Source organism: Bos javanicus, chromosome 21 (assembly GCF_032452875.1).
Source record: "Bos javanicus breed banteng chromosome 21, ARS-OSU_banteng_1.0, whole genome shotgun sequence".
In the NCBI taxonomy this organism is placed as follows: Eukaryota; Metazoa; Chordata; class Mammalia; order Artiodactyla; family Bovidae; genus Bos; species Bos javanicus.
This window is the reverse complement of record NC_083888.1, coordinates 46,953,674-46,976,206: the sequence shown is the minus strand read 5'-3', so window position 1 is coordinate 46,976,206 and position 22,533 is coordinate 46,953,674. Positions and strand designations below refer to the sequence as shown.

General features: G+C 34.7%; 1 protein-coding gene across 2 annotated transcripts in view; it reads right to left on the bottom strand.

Annotated features, from left to right (window-relative positions):
* MIPOL1 (mirror-image polydactyly 1) overlaps positions 1–22,533 on the bottom strand; it is a 306,156-nt gene that overhangs the window by 189,644 nt on the left and 93,979 nt on the right. For both annotated transcript variants that reach the window (XM_061394947.1, XM_061394948.1), the window contains 3 exons: positions 15,697–15,826; positions 1,613–1,646; positions 1,183–1,353 (listed from right to left, as the gene is read on the bottom strand). In XM_061394947.1, coding sequence (XP_061250931.1) covers positions 1,183–1,353; positions 1,613–1,646; positions 15,697–15,826 — 335 coding nt within the window. The remainder of the gene's footprint in view (positions 1–1,182; positions 1,354–1,612; positions 1,647–15,696; positions 15,827–22,533) is intronic.

Below are 22,533 nucleotides of genomic sequence, written 5' to 3'. Positions count from 1 at the left end.
ATGTGTGATAGACTCTTGCCATATAAAGCTTTGAAGGTATACAACAGGCAGAAAGTTAAATTTATAAAACCTAGGTTTTGTTAGGTGAGCAGGACAAAGGAAGAGGGTCAGGACAACTGAGGTTATCTTACATGCAAGTAGGAGCTACTTACGGTGACCCAAGGAATCTAAGCTAGATAAAGAGAGAAGAGAGGACATGAAGGGGTTAAAGGAAAGGAAAAGAGGTGATAAGATCAATATAATCAGGCGCCAGTAGAGTTGAAAATTTGCTAGAATTTTAGAACAGGCTGGAAAGATAGTAAGTGGATGCTTGAAATTGAGACTGATAATGACCAAGAATAAGGTATGATCGTAGGGTGGATAGCAGAACAGGTAAAGAGCATCTGGAAGACTGGAGGAGAGAGATTCAGAGAGATGAGATGGCTATTGAAAGAATCATCCACACAGATATTTAAATCACCAAGAATTGTGACAGGAGTAAGCTAAAGAAAGAGACAGTAAAATAGATCCTAACATCTTTAAGAGATGAAGGAAGCTATATGGGAGTGTATATATGACTGCAACAGGAGTGTGTAATGGGTGGTACAATCTGATGCATGGGTCTCAAAGCTGGAGGTGTTTAGAGAGAAAAAAGGAAGAATGATTGAAACGCACTAATCGAACAAGCCTCCAAGGCCAGTGGCCCAACTGCTGGGGGAGGGAATACATTCACACTTGAGAGGACTGCAGTGGAAGCTGCATCCTCAGGGTGGTGATCAAGTTTCAGCTGGAGCAGGAAGGTGTAAGTAATGTTCAGAAAGGAATACCCTAATAATTTGATTCATTTATCCATGTTTACTAAAAGGCACTGAATTAGGCACTGGGAATAAAACAGTAATAAAGACATAATCTCAGCCCTCCCAAAACTGTGACTCAAGTAAGAAGTCTCATATAAAAGCGATTACTTTAAAGAATTGAACTAAATTTTTATAAAAAGCTAACAGTTTTATTAAGAAATGAGGATGCATATATTTGAAGAATGATATAACAAAATATGTGATTATCTTAATATAGCTAATCATTGTGGTATTAATTATAAGCTAAAAACTAATTTGAATTAAGAATAAGTGGGGGAAAGTCATTTTTTAATGTAAAGAAAGAGGGAAAAATGGTAGACAGCTTTTTATAGATACATGCAGGTACCTGAGACAAAGCAGCATCTCGTTCTTCAATCACTGCGTTCATTTCTTCTGCAGTTATTCTCTTTTTACATTCCTTGGTCTTGTAGATTCTATCCACAATTATAGCTCCATTCTTCTGAATAGCTACCCCTGTGTCTGCATTGTTTATTCTGTTCAGTAATTCCTGTAATGTCTACCAACACCATTATATGTTAGTCAGACATGAAGTTTTAATATATTTTATTTAATATAGGGTTTTAATTAATAGGCACATGTGAATTGTAAATTGACTGAGTGAAGTTATTGAATTTTCATATTGCAGCAAAGATGTACATTATTAGTGTGTCAATTCTTCTTTTTCCCACATCTTAGTTCTTGAAACCCACTCAATTGAACTTAAGCCTCTAAGATATAAGACTGACATCAAGAAATCTCCTCGGAGAATGGCTTACCATGTCATTTTCTTCAGGGTTAATATTTTCTAGCCTAGAAAAAAGGGACACAGAAAGCCTGATCAGTAGCATTTCCTTAGTGCAGCAAAATGAGTTCGCTTTTTAAATCTTTAGAACCTCAAGTAATTTCATTCGACTAGTCTTTAGAGTCAACCATGACACTGAACATATTAAAGTGCCACCTGCTCGACTCCATCTTTCAATAATGCTCCATATCTTCTGCACTGACTTCAGACTGTTAAGTTATTAATGTTTACTGCTATATATGACTACAAGGATCAATTGTTCATATGTGCTTAGATGAAGAAAGTTCCCCAGTGATAGAAGCACTCATTCTCATCATTATATTTATTTCTGGACTTTCAATTCTTACCAGAAACTGTATTTCCTCTCCTTTTTGGACATCATCACAAGTAAAACAAGGCAAGTATTTTTACTACAGAGTTAAACAATGTTCCCTCAAAAAGCAACAACAAATAATTACCACTAAATTTGACCTGACAATCTCCTGCTGCTACCTATTTGGTAAAACAAATATGCTGTATAGAAATGCTGACCAAAACTGGGCCACATTTTTAGATGTCTAATATTATTTTCTCTTCTGCATAACATAGATAGAATTATTCAAATTAAGGGCAAAAAAGGTAAACTGGTTCCCGTCATAAATGCATTTTTGTCTTACAAGAGTCATAGTGCTGGGGGAGGATGGGATGGGAGGTAGGAGGGAAGCTCAAGAGGGAGGGGACATATGTATACATATGTATACCAAAGTATACATATGTATACCATGTTGATGTATGGCAGAAAGTAACACAGTATTGTAAAAGCAATTATCCTCCAATTAAAAATAAATTTTAAAGAATGAAAAAAAAGAAAAGAGTCTTAGTGCTCACTGAAAAGTTTGCTGATGTTGGTAAACTGAAGAAATGCAGTAAAAGTAAAGAAAGAAGTTCTAAATCACATATTTAGAAAATATCTATTATATAACTTAGGCAATAATTAAATTTGGTAGATTAAATGAAACTTTATCATGGATACCAGTGAAATTACTTAGATTTTAGAAATGATTTCAATTATTTAAAAACTGTACTAGGGAATTCCCTGGTGGTCTAGTGGTTAGGGCTTTGTGCTTCCACTGAAGGGGGCATGGGTTCAATCCCTGGTCGGGGAACTAAGATCAGACATGATGTGCAGTGCAACCAAAAACAAAAGGTAAAATAAAAATTGGACTAAAAATTTTAGATATCCAAATTTGTTTTGATTTTTTCCCCTTGATTTCTTTACTCCTATGATTTAACATTTACCGCCAAAAAAAAAAAAAAAAAAGGATACTAGGAAAAAATAAAAGATACTTAATAAATTTATTACAAAATTGTTCCAAACTCCACAGTTCAAACTACTACATTCATAGAGAGGAAGTAAAGATGAACATATATAAAAAAACTATTCCTACCCATATTTAAATAGTATTTAAGTTAACAAGTAGGTGAAGCAATTTTGAATTATATGTATTTAATGTATTATATCTCAAACTGCTAATGTCCCCTTGGATTCACATTTCAATAAGGGTAAATATGTACTCTTTTATCTTTTTCTCCCAAAATCAATCCAAAGTTTTCAAATATTCTGCTTCATAGAAGCTTAGTTTATAAGAACTATGAAGATAATCACTTCTTTTACTCAATTAAAAAATACAGTGGAAAAGTATAAGATAAAATTCTTACACTTAAGATCATGTAAAAACATTTTAAAAACATGAGCAGCTTTAACCATCAGTTACTGGTTGGCTAAATATGATTTTTAGAAAGCCATAGGTGGTGAGAAATATTTACCTTAATATTGTTCTTTATAGATGAAATCAAACTAAGAGCTGATTAACGACAGTTTCCAAAGAAGCTTAAATTTTTATAAATTTAACAATTTATTAAACTTGATCATTTAAAATGGGAAAAGACACGTGGAAATTAAGTGTTTAGATTTACAGATTACTGGAAACAAAAAAATTTATTTCTCAGTATTACACATCTCCCTTTTTTTGTTTTGTTTTAAAGAATTACATATGGACAAAAAGAAAACGGCAGTAGAGACAGGTTAACGAATTCCTATGTTCCAAATAATCAACACAATAAAAAGTGCGTGGAATTCCTGTGTAATATCTGTACATTTTTTTCAGGCACTGCAAAGTGAAGAATTATTACTTTAAGGAAAATCAAATTAAGAGTTTAAATGATTTAAATTAACAGTTTTCAACAGGAAGGGTTAAGATAACTGTATCTAATCTCATATTAAATTCCCTGCTAACAACTAAAATTTAAGAAAAAATATTAAAATCAAATTTTCTTAGCAGATGTTATATACTGGATCCTCAGTATATGAATTCAGCATTCTGATTATAAATAACTTGTGTGGTTGTCTTTAAAACTCCATGACATACAGTGACTTATCACTTTCTGATAAATGAATCTGAACCATGTTTTAGTGAGTGAGTGTGTCAGGTCTGAAATGCAGGGGATAAGTGAGTGAGCCAAGTCAGCCACTTAGCATGTGAATCTCCATTTTGCTTTATTATGACCCTTTAAAACTGATATAAGTATAAAGATAAATGGCCACTAAGAGAAAAATAAAATGTGAAAAGAAAAACTTAAAAACTCTCGTATAAAACAACAACGAGGTATCACCTAATACCTGTTAGAATGGCTGTTATCAAAAGGACAAAACTATATTTGACACATTTTTCTGAGATGGATCATTCAATATCTACTTAAAGATTAAAAATCAACAAAAGTGGCTTCTAGAAGATTAAATATAGTTCTACGGTAAGTACATAATATACTGTATCACTAATGAAAACAAAAATTAAACAAACAACTTACCTTTAAAAAACTGAAGCAATCTGAAATAGTTATGTAAGACATTCAACTTTCTATGTAAAATGACTTTTTAGGCTTAGCAGCGTGTACAACATAAAAGTTTTATTTGCTTAATAAAGACAAAATAATAGTTGTCATATGAAATATATCTGACAAATTATACATTATATTTTAATAGGAAGTTTACAGTTAAACAAAAGAACCTCAACCTTTCATAAACTCTAAATTATTCCTATAACAGTCTAATTAGAGAGTCATGATAATCAGTAAGAATATTGCTGAAGTAAATGTCCATGGGCTCAAGTTTCAATTGATTTCCTATACCATGCAAATTCTGACTGACAACCTTGCACTCTAAGTGGAAAGACTCATGCACGAAATGTCACATTTCTTGATTTATCCCTAAATCAGTCAATATAACATCTTTTCCTTCTGAACCTGGAGTCATTTACCTTGTTCAATGGGAAGAAGCAAAACTTTGACCCCAAATGATAAAACTAATTAATGATCAGCTTATCAGAAAATCCTAAAGTATTTGCTTTTTTCTCTAAGTCTTATTTTTTACACAGTGCCACCTTTAATATGGTACAAAAAAATACACCAATAATAACAGATTGAAAAAAGATATCATGATCTCAAAAGCTGGAATGTTCATATGCACGCATGTCTATATTGGCATGCTACAAAAGTCATTTTACCTTGAATCCTTTTTATTTTTTCCTAGTTTTGGATAGAAGCAAAAGAGACAAAAAAGCATTAAAAATTCAGGGAGTAAGGGAAAGCAGAGAGACAAGACAAACATTATACAGAAAGATGCAAAGTAGATCAGAAGTGAAAATATGGTTAAGAGAAAAGAGAAGGAAAGAATTTCCAGATTACAGGAATCAAGAAATGAGGAATTAAAAAAGAAATGTTGGAGAAGGAAATGGAAATGGCAACCCACTCCAGTATTCTTGCCTAGGAAATTCCATGGACAGAGGAGTCTGCCATGCTACAGTTCATGGGGTCACAAAGAGTCAGACACAACTGAGCAACAGAGCATATACGCTATTATGAGACCAAAGGAAAGAGAAAGTTCAAATTGAGAATAACTATCATATCTCAATGATATGGGATAAATTATATGGGATACTTTGCTACACAAAGTAGAGCACTATCTCTCAAATCAAGGAAAAAGGTCGTTGTTTAGAGAAATAAAGATGTAAAACCCTTTTTAAAAAAGAGATGTAAAATAATTCATATATTTTCTTCTTATACACAATGCTTCTAAATATGCCTTTCAGTCAAGCAAAGCTCCGTTATAAATTGGTTCTATCTTAACAAAGATTTAGTCTAAAATGCACTATTGAGGTTCAGAGTTCATAGACCTCAGCTAACTAGAAAGGAACCTCCACAGCACCATAAAACTGTACTGGCATGCTATTTGTTGCTGCTGTTGTTCTTACTTCTTATGTATTTGTCCTGATCCCCTTACCTGAAACCCTAGAGTGTAATAAAGCAGGAACTGTCTATAAACTTTTCCTAGGAACTAACAATTCTTTATCACTTGAAATTATTTTAAATATTTATGTAATTATTTACTTGATGCTGATCTTAACTGAGACCATAATGCTGTGTTCCCAGCAACTAGCAGTGTACCTGACACTTAGCACATATTCAATAAGTATTTATTGAATGGATTAAGTAACTAAGAGAAGGCTTAGGATAGGACTGTTTTCCTTTACTCCCTTCCCCATTCTTCCCTCAATATGAACTCTACCTAGAACAAAATGAAAAAGGTTGTACCTCAAAGAAGCCTAATTTTCATGTATTGTAATAAAAACTATAACAAAACATATATACAAGTGAAAATAGACAACGGAGGCTAAAAAATTTAAAGAAGGTTCAATTTAGATCCATCTTTTAAAGAGACAAAATGAACTGACTATCTCCTAGTCCATAAAGCAAGTCATATTTCCAAGGGAAAAAAAGAGATAGAATGAACAAAACTAAGAGACCAATCTAAGAGGAATTCTGAGGAAGAAGTTCTGGTTTGGATATGTGGGAGAGTGGTTATGCCACTGATTGGTAGAGGGAATTAAGGAGAATCAGGTTTTAAAAATAAATTAATAATTCCATTTTTGGATATGATGAGTTTGAGTTGCCTGAAGAGATCTGAGGTATCTACAACATGTGACTTACTATGACTCCTTAGGCAGGTAGGCGATCACTCTTAAGTTTGCTCACCTATAAAGCTTGAATATCACCTACCTCAATGAGTTGTGACACTACATAAAAAATTGATTTGTAATCTTTGTCAGGCAAATTTCATTTCAAAAAACACTCAAATCTATTTATAAGCAAAATTCATGATTAAAATTGGTGATCTCCTGGAGGAGGAAACAGCAACCCACTCCAGTATTCTTGCCTGGAAAATTTCACGAACAGAGGAGTCTGGTGGGCTACAGTCCCTGGGGTCGCTGAGTTGGACATGATCGAGCACACACAGCAGAGCACATATGTGTATGTATAACAGATTCATTCTGCTGTACACCTGAAACTAACACAACATTGTAAATCAACAATGCACAAATAAAAATGATATAAAAAACTGATGATCAATCTACATAAAAGATTTATGGTCATAAATTATATGTGAAGTGTAATACTGTGAATGGTTGATAAGCTGAAGCTAATAATACTTACAAATCCCTAAAGAAGAGTTCTAAAGGTATTAATAGCTGCATTATTGAAATAAGAAAAAAGGTATCTATTTGAAGAGTATGTTTAAACACATTCGGCCCCAACAACTGTTTTTGTAGATAAAATCAAACTGATTCTGCAAGGTATATGGAAAGGCAAATGTACCAGAATAGTCAAAATAATTCTGTATAAAAAGAGCAAGGTTTAGAAGGATGCCATCTGATTTCAAGATTTAGCAATCAAGAATGTGTGGTACTGGCAATGACAGTGACAGACTCAGATCAATGGAACAGAAAAGAAAGTCCTGAAATTAACCCACATGAATACAGTCGATTGATTTTTGGCAAAGATGCAAAGGAAATTAGTGGAGAAATGATACCCTTTTCACAAATGGTGCTGGAATAAATAAATGTCCTGATGTAAAACTATATGTACCATGTACCACCTTACACAAAAATCAATTAAAAATGAATTATAGACCTACATGTAAAACATGAAATTTATAAATTCTAGAAGAAAACACAGGAGAAAATTTGGTGTGACCTAACATGTGGCACTGAGTTTTAGATTCAATACCAAAAGTACAAAACATAAAAGAAAAACCAATAAGTTGGATTTTATCAAAATTTAAACTTATATTCTGCTAAACACATTGTTGAGAGACCAGAAATATGGACTGCAAGAAAATATTTGAAAACCACCTATCTGAAAAAGGACTCACATACAGAATGCATAAAGAACACTTAAAATTAACAAAAGAAAACAATACAACTTCAAAAACTGGTCAAATATCTGAACAGACACTTTACCAAAGAAGATACACAGCTGGTAAATAAACATTTACCAGCTCAGTATCATCTGTTATTAGAGAATGGCTAAATGTCCAAAATAGGAAACCTAACCAAACAAAAAGGACAATTACAAATGCTGGCAAGGATGGTAAGCAATGAGAATTCTGACTCATTGCTGGGTGGGCACATCCCTTTCATAAAACATTTTATATGTTTTATAATGCTAGAAAGTAAGAAAATGTTCAAAAACCAAAAGGATGAGAACAAGCCAAAGGCATACAGGAATCACCTGAGAGAGTTTCCAATGTCAAAACTGGAACACCCCAAGAAACAGAATAACACAGAATTTGATTACAAGTCAAAGTATTAAATGAATGTCAATGAGTCCATACTGACATAACTAAACACATAAATGAGGGATAAAAATCTCCTATATTGAAGAATCACAAATAATTTATATAGATATTCTCCACTAAGAAAGGCAAACTCAATTAACCAGGACTTCCCTGGTGGTTCAGTGGTTAAGAATCTGCCTTCCAATGCAGGGCTGGATCCCTGGTCATGGCACTAAGACCCCACATGCTACGGTGCAACTAAGCCCATGCACCACAACCAGAGACGCCTGCACGCCGCAACAAGACCCAGCACAACCAAAGAAACTTAACCTCCTAGCCCACACTCTCCAGCCCCACCACTGAGTACAGGCTGCACTTTAGTGATCTGCTTCAAAGAGTTTAAAAGAGGAATAAAGGTATAAAAGAGGATAAAAGAGGAATGTGGGTAACTTTGCAGTAAAGAAACACAGCAAGCACTACCTTGACTGGGAGACCAAAATTAACATCCCCGGCTGCAAGTCACGTTGACAGAATATAATCTTGAAATGATGTGATTAAACATGGCATTTCACTTCTGTACTATCTGTCCCATAAAACCATTACATCAGTCTAATCATGAGAAAAACTTCAGAAAAACTGAAATTGAGGAACATTCTATAAAATACCTGACCAGTACTCCAAAAAACTGTCACATCATCAAAAACAAGGAAAGTCTGAGAAAATGTCACAGACCAGAGTAGGCAATGGAGACACAGTAACTAAATGCCTATGGAATCCTAGATAGGATCATGGAAAATAAAAAGGACATTAGAGAAAGTAGTGAAATCTGAATAAAGTATGAAGTGAAGTGAAGTCGCTCAGTCGTATCCGACTCTTTGTGACCCCATGGACTGTAGCCTACCAAGCTTCTCCGTCCATGGGATTTTCCAGGCAAGGGTACTGGAGTGGGTTGCCATTTCCTTCTCGAGGGGCTCTTCCTGACCCAGGAATTGAACCCGGGTCTCCTGCATTGCAGGCAAACGCTTCACCCTCTGAGCCACCAGGGAAGCCGATATGGCCTATAGTAAATAGTTCTATAACAATGTTGATTTCTCTCCTGTGACATATATATCATAGTAATACAAAAGGTAGCAATAAAAGAAACTGGGTGAGCTTTATATAAACTTTGCATTATCTTCACAACTTTTCTATAAATCTGAAAGTATTCTAAAATGAAAAGTTTATTATAAAAAAAGTCCAAGTAAAGACAGTGGAAATGGCACCCCACTCCAGTACTCTTGCCTGGAAAATCCCATGGATGGAGGAGCCTGGTGGGCTGCAGTCCATAAGGTCGCTAAGAGTCAGACATGACTGAGCAACTTCACTTTCACTTTTCACTTTCATGCACTGGAGAAGGAAATGGCAACCCACTCCAGTGTTCTTGCCTGGAGAATCCCAGGGACGGGGGAGCCTGGTGGGCTGCTGTCTATGAGGTCGCACAGAGTCGGACACAACTGAAGCGACTTAGCAGCAGCAAAGACAGTGGAGTGAAATCTGAACACAAATCCATCTACTCCATCACATACCACTTGAACAGAAGATAAAAATTAATCAAACTGTAGAGGAAGCAGGACATCATGTAGTAATTTTTTAAAGGAAGGACAAGGTGGAGGGTGGAAAAATGATTTTGAACTGGTTCAACTAACTTATCTTTTTACACATGAAAATAGGTATTGAGAAAAGACAGTGACCTTACCAAATCCTAGGAATTTTTCACTAATACCACACAGCTTAGAAATAACCTTAGAGACCAATGGGTTGAGTAGACAGCCCAAAGAAAAGTTAAGAAATCTTTCTGTATTACTAAGAATCTTTATAGATGAAGCAAAAATCACCAGGGCTGGCCATTTTGTTTGCCTGTTTCTTTTTACTACACTGGTGTAACAAATAAAAGCCCCAAAGTACTACTCCATGGAATCAGGATATTCACAAGAAGAGACAGAGTGGCCCCTCAGTGCAGCGCAAGACACCAAACAAAACTCCACAGCAGGGGACAGGATCTCAAACAAAATGTAGAAAGGTGGCCCAGAAGCAACACCTAACCAAGAGTCAGAGGAGAAGGCAAACAGGTGTCAAATAATATGAAATATTTATCAAGGAAAATTCATTTGCACCATATCAAAACAGATAAAAGTTCTTGACGATTTAAGTATGAGCAAGATAAAAGAGAAATGACAAGTCAACTATGAATTTACCACAAACACATGACCAAGTATCATGCAGATGAGATAAAGATCACAATATAACAGATAACACTGACCAAGAAGGAAGTTGACCCATTAATGGGTTGGCATTCTAGAAAAGCATAAAAACATGAATTCAATAAAACAAATTTCAAAGAGAAGATGCCAAAACAAAAGAGCAGATGAAGAGGAAAACTGAAAACTAAAGGACAGACCTGAAACTGATATAATTTTAAAAAGAAAGAAAAGAAAGCCTGAGGAAACATTGAGAATAAATAAACAGACAAATATTTAATAAATGAAGTAGAAAGAACAGGCGATGGGATTGTAAAACTGGAAGTACTAACATATAGGAAAGGCTTGAGACTGTCACAATGAATGCACAGGAAAAAAACAGAAATTAAAATAATTATTGAATTCATAATAGATGAGAACCAAAGTGCCTATAATAATAACCAAAGTCTCTAAAATAGAAAACCACAAAGCTAATGCTGCTGCTGCTGCTAAGTCACTTCAGTCGTGTCCGACTCTGTGCGACCCCATAGACGGCAGCCCACCAGGCTCTGCCATCCCTGGGATTCTCCAGGCAAGAACACTGGAGTGGGTTGCCATTTCCTTCTCCAATGCATGAAAGTGAAAAGTGAAAGGGAAGTCACTCAGTCGTGTCTGACTTCGCGACCTCATGGACCGAAGCCTACCAGGCTCCTCTGTCCATGGGATTTTCCAGGCAAGAGTACTGGAGTGGGTTGCCATTGCCTTTTCCAATAAAGCTAATACAATACTGTAAAATAATTAGCCTCCAATTAAAATAAATAAATTTATATTAAAAAATTAAAAAAAAAGAAAACCGAAAATAAAATAAAATTAAAAAATCTAAAATTTCCCTGAAATAAAGGAAGAATCAAATAATCTTAAGAAAAGGCATGCTGTGATTCTAAAAATATTATTACATAATAATCAACACAAACATCCTGATTAAGTTGTTCTACTTCAAGAATAAAGGAAAATCCTTCTGGTATCCAGGCAGGAAAAAATAAACTACCTTTAAGTGAGGAAAAAGGAATATGATTGACACTAGACTTCTTTTCAGACAAACTTGATGTCAGAAAAGTCAGTAACATTTTTTACAATGTTTAGAATGAAAAATACTTGAGCAAAGAATTTTATTCATAACCACTTTGAATATAAGGATAATAAACAGCCAGTCTGGAGCATATTAAAGTTTAGAATAAAGTATTTATAAACCCCTCCTTAAAAGACTATTTGAAAATGAAATCTGGTTACCCAGGAATTTCCCACAATAAAGAACTCAGGTGGTGGAGTTTCCTTGCTGTGGGTGGGGTTGTATCGGTCAAGGTTTCTTGGTTAGGGAAGTTTGTGTCGGGGTTCTGGTGGGTGGAGCTGGATTTCTTCTCTCTGGAGTGCAATGAAGTGTCTAGTAACGAGTTATGAGATGTCAATGGATTTGGAGTAACTTTGGGCAGCCTGTATATTGAAGCTCAGGGTTGTGTTCCTGTGTTGCTGGAGAATTTGCGTGGTATGCCTTGCTCTGGAACTTGTTGGCCTTTGGGTGGTGCTTGGTTTCAGTGCAGGTACGTTTGATGAGCTCCTATTGCTTAATGTTCCCTAGAGTCAGGTGTTCTATGACGTTCTCAGGATAAAAGCGAAAATAAACAAATGGGATCTAATTAAAATTAAAAGCTTCTGCACAACAAAAGAAACTATAAGCAAGGTGAAAAGACAGGCTTCAGAATGGGAGAAAATAATAGCAAATGAAGCAATTGATAAACAACTAATCTCAAAAATATACAAGCAACTCCTACACCTCAATTCCAGAAAAATAAATGACCCAATCAAAAAATGTGCCAAAGAACTAAATAGACATTTCTCCAAAGAAGACATACAGATGGCTAACAAACACATGAAAAGATGCTCAACACCACTCATTATCAGAGAAATGCAAATCAAAACCACAATGAGGTACCATTTCCTGCCAATGGCTACGATCCAAGTCTACAAGCAATAAATGCTGGAGAGGATGTGGAGTAAAGGGAACCCTCTTACACTGTTGGTGCGAATGCAAACTAGTACAGCCACTATGGAGAACAGTGTGGAGATTCCTTAAAAAACTGGACGTAGAACTGCCATACGACCCATCAATCCCACTGCTGGGCATACACACCGAGGAAACCAGAATTGAAAGAGACACGTGTATCCCAATGTTCATCGCAGCACTGTTTATAATAGCCAGGACATGGAAGCAACCTAGATGCCCATCAGCAGATGAATGGTACATATACAAATGGAGTATTACTCAGCCATTAAAAAGAATACATTTGCATCAGTTCTAATGAGGTGGATGAAACTGGAGCCTACTATACAGAGTGAAGTAAGCCAGAAAGAAAAACACCAATACAGTATGCTAACACATATATATGGAATTTAAAAAGATGGTAACGACAACCCTGTATGCGAGACAGCAAAAGAGACACAGATGTATAGAACTGTCTTTTGGACTCTGTGGAGTGGGGGGGGATGATTTGGGAGAATGGCATTAAAACATGTATAGTATCATATAAGAAATGAATCGCCAGTCCAGGTTCGATGCAGGATACAGGAGGCTTGGGGCTGGTGCACTGGGATGACCCGGAGGGATGGTATGGGGAGGGAGGTGGGAGGGGGGTTCAGGATGGGGAACACATGTACACCTGTGGAGGATGCATGTTGATGTATGGCAAAACCAACACAATATTGTAAAGTAAAAAAAAATAATAATAATAAAAATAAATAAAGAGAAAAATAAATAAAATAAAAAAAGAACTCAGGTGTAAAAATGCCACATATGATAAAAGTTTCAGCAATGATTCTTAATTCTTTAAACTAGAAAATTAAGGTTAAACCCAGAGAAGCACTTTGGCTATTGTATCCAATGTAACTTTATAAAATTTTGGAAAGTAGAATTCATAAAGAAAAAGAAAAAAAGGAGTTTAAAATTATTATTTCATAGCTGAGTCAAATAATATTGTTTAACTAAAACACTACATAAGAAATATTTATGAGAACGTTTTTCAGTCTCTTTTTTTAAATTTAAAAGGATCCTTAGGGAATTGATATATCTTAGTGAGAGAAAATGGGGCTTCCGTGGTGTCTCAGATGGTAAAGAATCTGCCTGCAATGCAGAAGACCTGGGTTCAATCTCTGGGAGAAAATAGTGCCTCAGGTTCAAAATTTTCTTCAGTTTCACAACTGATTATTATTCTTAAATTCAAGTAATATTTATACAGAACCGCTACAAGTACTTTTCAATACTTATTAAATCATTTAGTCCTCATAACAACCAATATAAAAACAGCCACTACTTCCACATTTTGTAGTTTCAGAAACCGAATAGTTTGTCCATGGTTGTACAGCTAGGAAGCAGAGTGAAAATTCAAAGGCAGGTAACTGGGTGTGGAATCTATGCTCCTCACCTTGATAATATAATGCCTCTCATGTAAAACAGAAAGTAGAAAATAACTAATTTTTATCAAATTAATTCTATTGGGCTTCCCTGGTTGCTCAGTGGTAAAGAATCTGCCTGTGATGCAGGAGACACAGGGGATACAGGTTCAATTCCTGGGTCAGGAAGATCCTCTGAAGAAGGAAATGGTAACCCACTCCAGTATTCTTGCATGGAGAATTACACGGACAGCAAGCCAGACGGGCTACAATCCATAGGGCTGCAAAGAGTTGGATACAACTTTAGGAACTTAGCATGTTGCAAGCATCTATTCAATTATCAACCATCTATCCTTCCAGACAGTAGTTTATATAAGCAAAGAAAAATGTTTGGAATAATGTTTCCCTATTGATAAAGATAGTTTTTTGGGAGTAGGCAGTGTAGAATTTACCTAATATTTTTTCCTTTATTTGACAGTGAATTTAATGTTTATAACGAGTCTATCTACTTTTTGAATGAGCCTTCAAAAAACATAAACAAAAAATAATATAAACAAAAACCAAATCATGCTATCTAGTCACAACCTGAGCACTGCAATATTAATTATTTAATGCTTGCTGTCAAATAAACCACCACTTTTTTTGTACCTTTTTGGCTTTTTCGTCCACACCATGTGGCTTGTGGGATCTTAGATCACCAACCAGGGATCAAACATGTGCCTCCTGCAGTGGAAGCATAGAGTCCTATCCACCAGACTGCTAGGGAACTTCCCCATGTTTTAATTAGTATTTGACTGTGATCCCTCAGAGAGTCTAGAACAACGCTGGGCAAAAGAAACATTCAATAAATATACGGAGGGATCAACATAAAATACTAGATTATTATAGTCTATAGATGCTCTAGGGCCTTTCTACCCAAAGTGGACTTCTTAGATTAGCATCATTTGCATGATCTGGGAGCTTGGCAAAGTTGCAGAATCTCAGGTCCTGCTCCAGACCTATCTATCAAGAATCTGCATTTTAACAATATTCCCCCATGATTGTAGGGCACATTAAAATTGAAGTACTTCTTTCCAGTGCACTGTTTCTCTAAAAAAGTGAAAGTTAGTTGCTAGGTCGTGTCTGACTCTTTGTGACCCTATGGACTATGGCCTGACAGGCTCCTCTGTCCATAGGATTCTCCAGGCAAGAATACTGGAGTGGGTAGCCATTCCCTTCTCCAGGGGATCTTCCTGACCCAAGTTTCTCTAAGTGTGGTCCAGTATTTATCTATATCAGAATCACCCGGATTGCCTGCTAAAAATGTAGATTCTCAGGCTCTACCCTATTTCAGGTGTCATTAAGTTTAAGACTCAGAACTGAAAGAAGTAAAAAGTACTGGAGACTATAAATGAGCACAATAAGCAGAAAACAGTAAAAAAAAAACCCCAGAGAGCTGAAATAAATTAAGAAGGAGATAATAAGGAGAGGAAGAAAAAAGGAGTCACAAAAGAAAGCAGAGTAAGGGCATCAACAACAGCACTGTGAAGAAATACAGTCACTTTACTGAATGTTTCCCTTTCTTCATCCCTCTCTGCTTTTCGTTTAGTGACTGAAAGCTACTAGCATGACAAAAGTCCTAGAGAAAGACCGGGGATATGGAATTTACCACTGTAATTATAACATTTTTGAACATGTAACCATCACATAATTCATGCACTTTATAAATGCTCCTGATGTCATATGTGGTTTTACAAGCATACGTACAATTTTAGAGACATTTCCATATGCTTGGCTCGTGCAATTGCTTCATCTCTCTCCTCATTGGCTAACTGCAGTCGAGACATAATAGCTTCATCACGTTCTTTCTGTGCAAGATACACCTCTTCAACCAGAGCTACCAAAATACATAATTCAAAATTAGAGAATACAGAAGAAAAAGCATACTTTTAGCAAAAATAAAAAAAATTTTTATTCAACTGAATTAGTGTCAATTAACCACTTGAGAAAACATTCTTTTAAAGCTACTGCAAAAGTGAGATACCATTTCATACGCATAAAATAAAAAATTAAAACATTAAATAATAAAAAATATTGAGCTTGTGAAATAACGGAAACACTCAACTATATTGCAGATAGGCGTATATATTTCTATAACCATCTGAAGAGCAATTTGGCAATGCTGAAGCTGTTCCTCGTTTATAACCTGGCTAATCTCCTCTTTGGTATGAAGCACATGAAAAATTCTTGCACATGAACGCAAGGAAAGAAGTATAAAAATGTTTAGGAAGCATGTATAAAAATGTTTATCTCAACATTATATAATAACAAAAACTTACAAATAACCTAATGTAGAATAATTGGAGCAGGAATAAATTTCTATGCATTAAAAGTGGAATACAATGCAGCATTTAAAATGAATGGGTTTAAAATGAGGGTTGCCATTTCCTTCTCCATACAATGAATTAACTATAGACAAATGGACAAATCTCAAAAATGAAAATCTGAAAAATACAAGAAGTTGCAAAATAAAGCAAATCTAACTATTGTGGATAGACACAATTAGTAAAAATATTCAAACGAACATGAAAATGATAAACACCAAGTTCAGGACAGTAGTTACCTCAGTAAGATGATAAAAGAAGAGGAAAGAGGTGAGGACATGGGTGCACACTAGTTTCGCACGGCACATCTCCAGAGGCACCATTTATATTGATTACGATACAAATGACTTCATTTAAATTTCTGCAGCACTATCGAAGGAGCTCATATGTTATCTGAAATTGTCATTTCTCAAGCTGAATTTCTACTTGAAATCTTACATAACTTAAAATATCACTGCAATTTTAGAAAGGGGCTCAAATACTTATATCACTGAAGCACATTTATTTATACTGTCAAACCACAAAATAAACTTAGGAAAGACATTTGAAACATTCCTTTAGGTCACAGAATACTGAGTTTTGTACCAAGATTTGTCATAGATTAATATACTTTTAACCAAGATAGTTACTTTTATATTACTTAAAATATAAGGGGTAAAAAAGAAACCCTGAGAAAAAAAGCAACTATATCTTTTCCATAATAGAGTGTAAAATGGAACATGCAATGGTAAAACAAAAGGCACAACCATTTCTAAGAAGCTGAGCCTGAGGCAAGATAAATATTCAATAAATTAATTAACTCATCAAATATTTATATAGTTCCTGTGGCAGTCATCAATCCAGTTTTAAGGAATATGAATATAGTGGTCCTAGAAGTCCTTATCACCCTGCAGTATACATTCCATTACAGGAAAACAGACAATAGTGAGAAAAACAGACCAAAAATTAGATAGGTAGGTATGGAGACATATTGCTTTAAAGGAAAATATATAGAAAAAGAGTGATGTGGTACATGTGGATTAGAGCAGACTATTTTAGAAAGAGTGGTCAGAAAAGATCTTTTTAAATAAGTGACATTTCAGTACATTCAAATAAAGGAAGAAAACCATATTTATATTTGAAAGTAGATGAAGTTGAAGAAAAACTGCGACTAAGGCCCTAGAATATTGGTGAAACAACATCAATATGACTGGAGCACAGTGAGAGAGGGTGAGAGTTCTTGGGGATCACACTGTAAGTCATAGCAGGGAATTCAGATCTGTTACAAAGCATTGGACATGACTTAGAGACTAAACAACAAAATATGACGGTAGCAATGGAGGTTTACGAGCAAGGAAATGACAGACTCACATATATGTTTAAAAAGGAATTCTGGCTTCTGGGTGAGAAATTGTTCATAGGTGGGGCAACATGGAAGCAGATTCCAGTAAAGAGACATAGGAGTGATCTATGAAAGAATTCACATCAATAACCCACAAGAATAACCCTTTCCCTGAAACTTAAAGCTCAGTTCAGTTCAGTTCAGTCGCTCAGTCGTGTCCGACTCTTTGTGACCCCATGAATCGCAGCACGCCAGGCCTCCCTGTCCATCACCAACTCCCGGAACTTAAAGCTACCCAGAAGTAAATATGCCACCCTAGAGAAATGACTTCTAGAAAAATAGGCACAAATTGATCAGATCTGTGTTTTAGAGGGAAAACCCAGAGATTAGCATTCAGAGTATCTGAAACAGCAATCAGAGAAAAGCTGTTGGATTGTACATGCCCCTTAATCCAACATTAGATTTTATGAGTCCAGGTGAGAAATAATGAAATCCCGAATTAAGGCAAGGGCAACAGAAAAGAGAAAGAAAACTGATTCAATTCATAACAAAAACTTAAGCACGTATCAAATTTTCAAGGAGAGAAAAATAGGACAGGTGACTTCACTAAGGTACCCCTCCATCTATCAAAAGATAATCTTCATAAAACTCTGAGGAAAACCGGTTACTCTTCTTCCTGCTGCCACATCGATTCCAAGGGGGACGGGGAGTCTTAGTCCAACATTTAAGGAAAACTGGAGTCTAGTTCTAGCCTACCTTCCTGCATCCTCTACCATTATATTTCTTCTAGGTCAGTAGTTCACAAAATATAGGATGTGAAATACATTTTTAATAGTTATATGTCATTTTAATGTATGTTATAAAAATATAACTAGCACATTAAACCTATACCTTATCCTTTATATGTGAAATCTAAAAAAAAATTCAATTTAATTCAATTAAGAATTTCCAATCTTCAAAGATGCTGATAAGGAAAAAAAAAAAGAGAGAAGCCACAGACTGGAAGAAAATAACTGCAAAGTATGTATATGATAAAAGACTTGCATCTAGAATGTAATTTTAAAAACTGTCAAAGTTCAATAACAAGGAAAAGAAACAAAATTGGGAAAAAAAACTTGAAGACTTTTTATCAGATATACTGATGGTAATAAGCACAAGAAAAGGTGTTCAACATGTTCAGTCATTAGAGAAAATTCAGCTACTCCATTCAAAAGTATTTACCCCCCAAAAAATTAAAGATTATGTCCATGCAAAGACTTAAACACAAATATTCACGGCATCTTTATTTATAATAGTAAAAACTCAGAAACACCTCAGACTTCTAGTAACAGATGAATGGATAAGCAAACTACATAACAAATTGTGCTAGAACAACTGGATATCCACATGCATAAAATTAAATGCTTTTAAACAACAGTTTAGATAAAGTTAAGAAATTCTTGCTATAAACATAGCTTTTGGAAGATCTACTACTTTTGAGTATAATTTTCATATAGTTTTTAAGTCTATATCATTTCTGTTAACTGCTTGTTTGTGGCCATACTATTCTGCTTGTATGCATCAATTCATCACGCTATTTTGAAAAAAACTTTTGCCTATAATATAGTACACAATAGTGAATTTTATTTCCCCCTGTTAGTTGTATATAATTTCTGGTTAGCTGTATACAATCTCCAGTTAGTTGTATACAATCCTAGAAAGGGATTAGAGAAAACAATATGAGATATTATGAAGAATATGGGCTTTGATTCAGATCCAAGGTGTTACCACTATAAAGTTAGGCAACGTGGCTTTTTTGTATTTCTTAAATTATTTTAGTCACAGTTCAGATGTATAAAATGAATAGAATATCATCATTTTATGGTTATTAGGGAAAATGAAATGAGATGATATATAAAAGCTCTTGGTCATATAAAATGGATTCTCAACAAACATATCCATGCCACCACTACCATCATCACCTTCAACCCACAGTCTCACAATTTAGCTTCATTTCTAGACACATTAAAAATGCAATTTTGATTAATTTGGATCATTGCTATCTATAATCATTTCAAAATTTCTTACTTTTTTGGCTTTTTCATTGATATAGAAAAAGTACAAATGGGAATTGAGTAAGATTTTATTCAGAACACATTCTATATTATACAATATACTATAAAATCACATTTGTACAAAATATGATACTCTATTTTTTAATTTTTACATTATAAAATACTTCTAATTTGTGGGTCAGATAAGATGAATAAAATGATGCTAAACAGTGACCTAGGTACCGATGAACATGTATGTTTTATTGCCCTGTAATATTCTGGCATATCAAAAGGTCAAAACACAATTTGTGTGTGTGTGAAGTCATTTCAGTCGTCTCCAACTCTTTGCCACCCTGTGGACTGTAGCCCGTCAGGCTCCTCAGTCCCTGGGATTCTCCAGCCAAGAGTACTGAAGCAGGCTGCCATGCCCTCCCCTCCAGGAGATCTTCCTGATGCAAGGATTGAACCTCTTTTGTCTCCTGCAGTGGCAGGCAGGTTCTTTACTACTTAGCTCCACCTGGAAAGTCCCAAAGCAGTATTTACTAAATTTTTAATGCAACAGGCTTCTATCACTTCTGTATAATGTGATGAGATCTTTATAAAGTGACATTTAATGTAAGCTGTGTTCTACTTTATATACAATAACACTTGATTGAAAAGGTAAGGCTGTGACTATTAAGGGCTTTTAATGTCTAGTTTGGAGAAGGAAATGGCAACCCACTCCAGTAGGCTTGCCTGGGAAATCCCATGGACAGAGGAGCCTGACGGACTACAGTCCAAGGGGTCACAAGAGTCAGACATGACTTAGTGACTAAATGACAACATGAAAACCCCAGAGTTCCAAAATATTAACTCTTATATTCAGCATCTGCATAGACTTACTTAACATACTTGGTTGCCTTATGACCATCAGAGTTCTTTCATGCCCACCTGTCTTTAGTTTGCTTCCTGATATTTGTGGCTTGCCTCAGCAATTCCCAACTTACTGTGACATTAGAACATTATTTCAGTGGCTTAATTCTACTTTATTAAAATTTAATGGGGTAAATAGCACACTTACTTAATACATTATTGGGCTTTCCTTGTGGCTCAGCTGGTAGAGAATCTGCCTGCAACGCAGGAGACCTGGGTTCGATCCCTGGGTTGGGAAGATCCCCTGGAGAAGAGAAAGGCTACCCACTCCAATATTCTGGCCTGGAGAATTCCATGGACTCTATAGTCCATGAGGTCGCAAAGAGTTGGACACAACTGAGTGACTTTCACTATCTCTATGCTTAAGGATAAATGCTTTACATCAAGAGTTTATTTGGTCCTATGTGATAAAGAGAAACCGTTTTTTTCCCTCTATAATGCTGTATCAATTCTAAATATATGAATAATGTGTGCATTTAAAGGAATATTCTAAGGTTAAAATTTAAAATACCATAAAACACACACGCACACAAAATCTGATTATGCATTTTATAAATGTTATGAAAAGTTTCCCAAAAGTATTACAAAATAATAATTTCAACAACTATACTAGTTTATATGTGAAATTTGTTGATTATGAAAAACCTGACTCTTTTTCTAGAATTCAGTACTTTTAAAGAATCAATATGCAACTCTCAAACATTTTTAGTAAAGAAAACTTAATTGTAAACACAGAGCTTTTCCAAGGTAGATGACTATTACAAAGTTCACTAGAAAATCAATATAGCATTTTAGTTGGAATTTGCTCATTAAACACCCACAGCTCTAATGCAAATTATGATGGAATGAATAAAGCAAATACGTATGCTTCTTTCTTTTTATTAAATGTAAAATCTACTGTTAATTGCATCTCGTATGTCATACAAACTTTTCTCCTTAACTATTAAATAGAAGCTTTAACAAAAGTCATTAGAGATTCTCTTTCTTTGACTTGAATAAATTTCAATATTTGTTCAGTAAAGGTTCACAGCAGTTAAATTACATTAACAAATATTATTAGCTACTATGTAAGCCAACCAAGTAAAATACTTGTATTGTAGGTAAAACAAATCATTGGGTGTTTACAATAATATTTGGATATCTCCATTTTTAAACATGGTTATCAAATATCCTATAATTCTTAGTCAAATGAGAAAGATTCAGAGAGGATCACCCCAGTCCCCACCCCTAAATACTCAAATTTGTTTAGTAAGCTAATTGTTTTCTAATATGGGCAAAAGTAAATATGAAGAAGCTGAACCAAACTAAGTATGAGTTTATTGAGTCAAGACAGAGTACATATTTTCTTAGTAGAACCCAAGTCTATTGACAAACCCATATTCTACACTTCTCAAACTACTTTTAAAATACAGTAGAAGACGGTTTATTGGAAAACATTCTAGTTTAAACATCAAATCATAATTTTCTAAATAACATAATTTGGAAGACAGACATTTCCCAAGAAAAAGAATCCATTTAACATCCTCAAGGTAGTTATTTAAATAGAAAAGGCTGAACTGCAGAGAGGGAATAAGAAATCATTAGGATTTGAATTTGAAACATATGAAATAATCACTGATTATAATTCAAATTCCAAAATTCTAAGCAATAAATATAGGTAATAGTTTGGTTAAAGATTACCAAATTTCATATTGTATGAATATTTTTTATTATTGCTTTACATGAGGTTACATGAATTCCTTGCAAATAATATTTAATGTTTTATGAAATCACAATATGTATACATTCCAGAACCACAAATATTACACTATATCTTAATTTCCTTAACATTTATAATTTCTCTTTCTTGGCATGAGTTGTTTATTGTAAATTAAACACAGGTGGTAAATATCACACACCACTAGGGAACTAACCAACATACTTCAAGTAGTTTGATGGTTCTGTTCTTGGCATT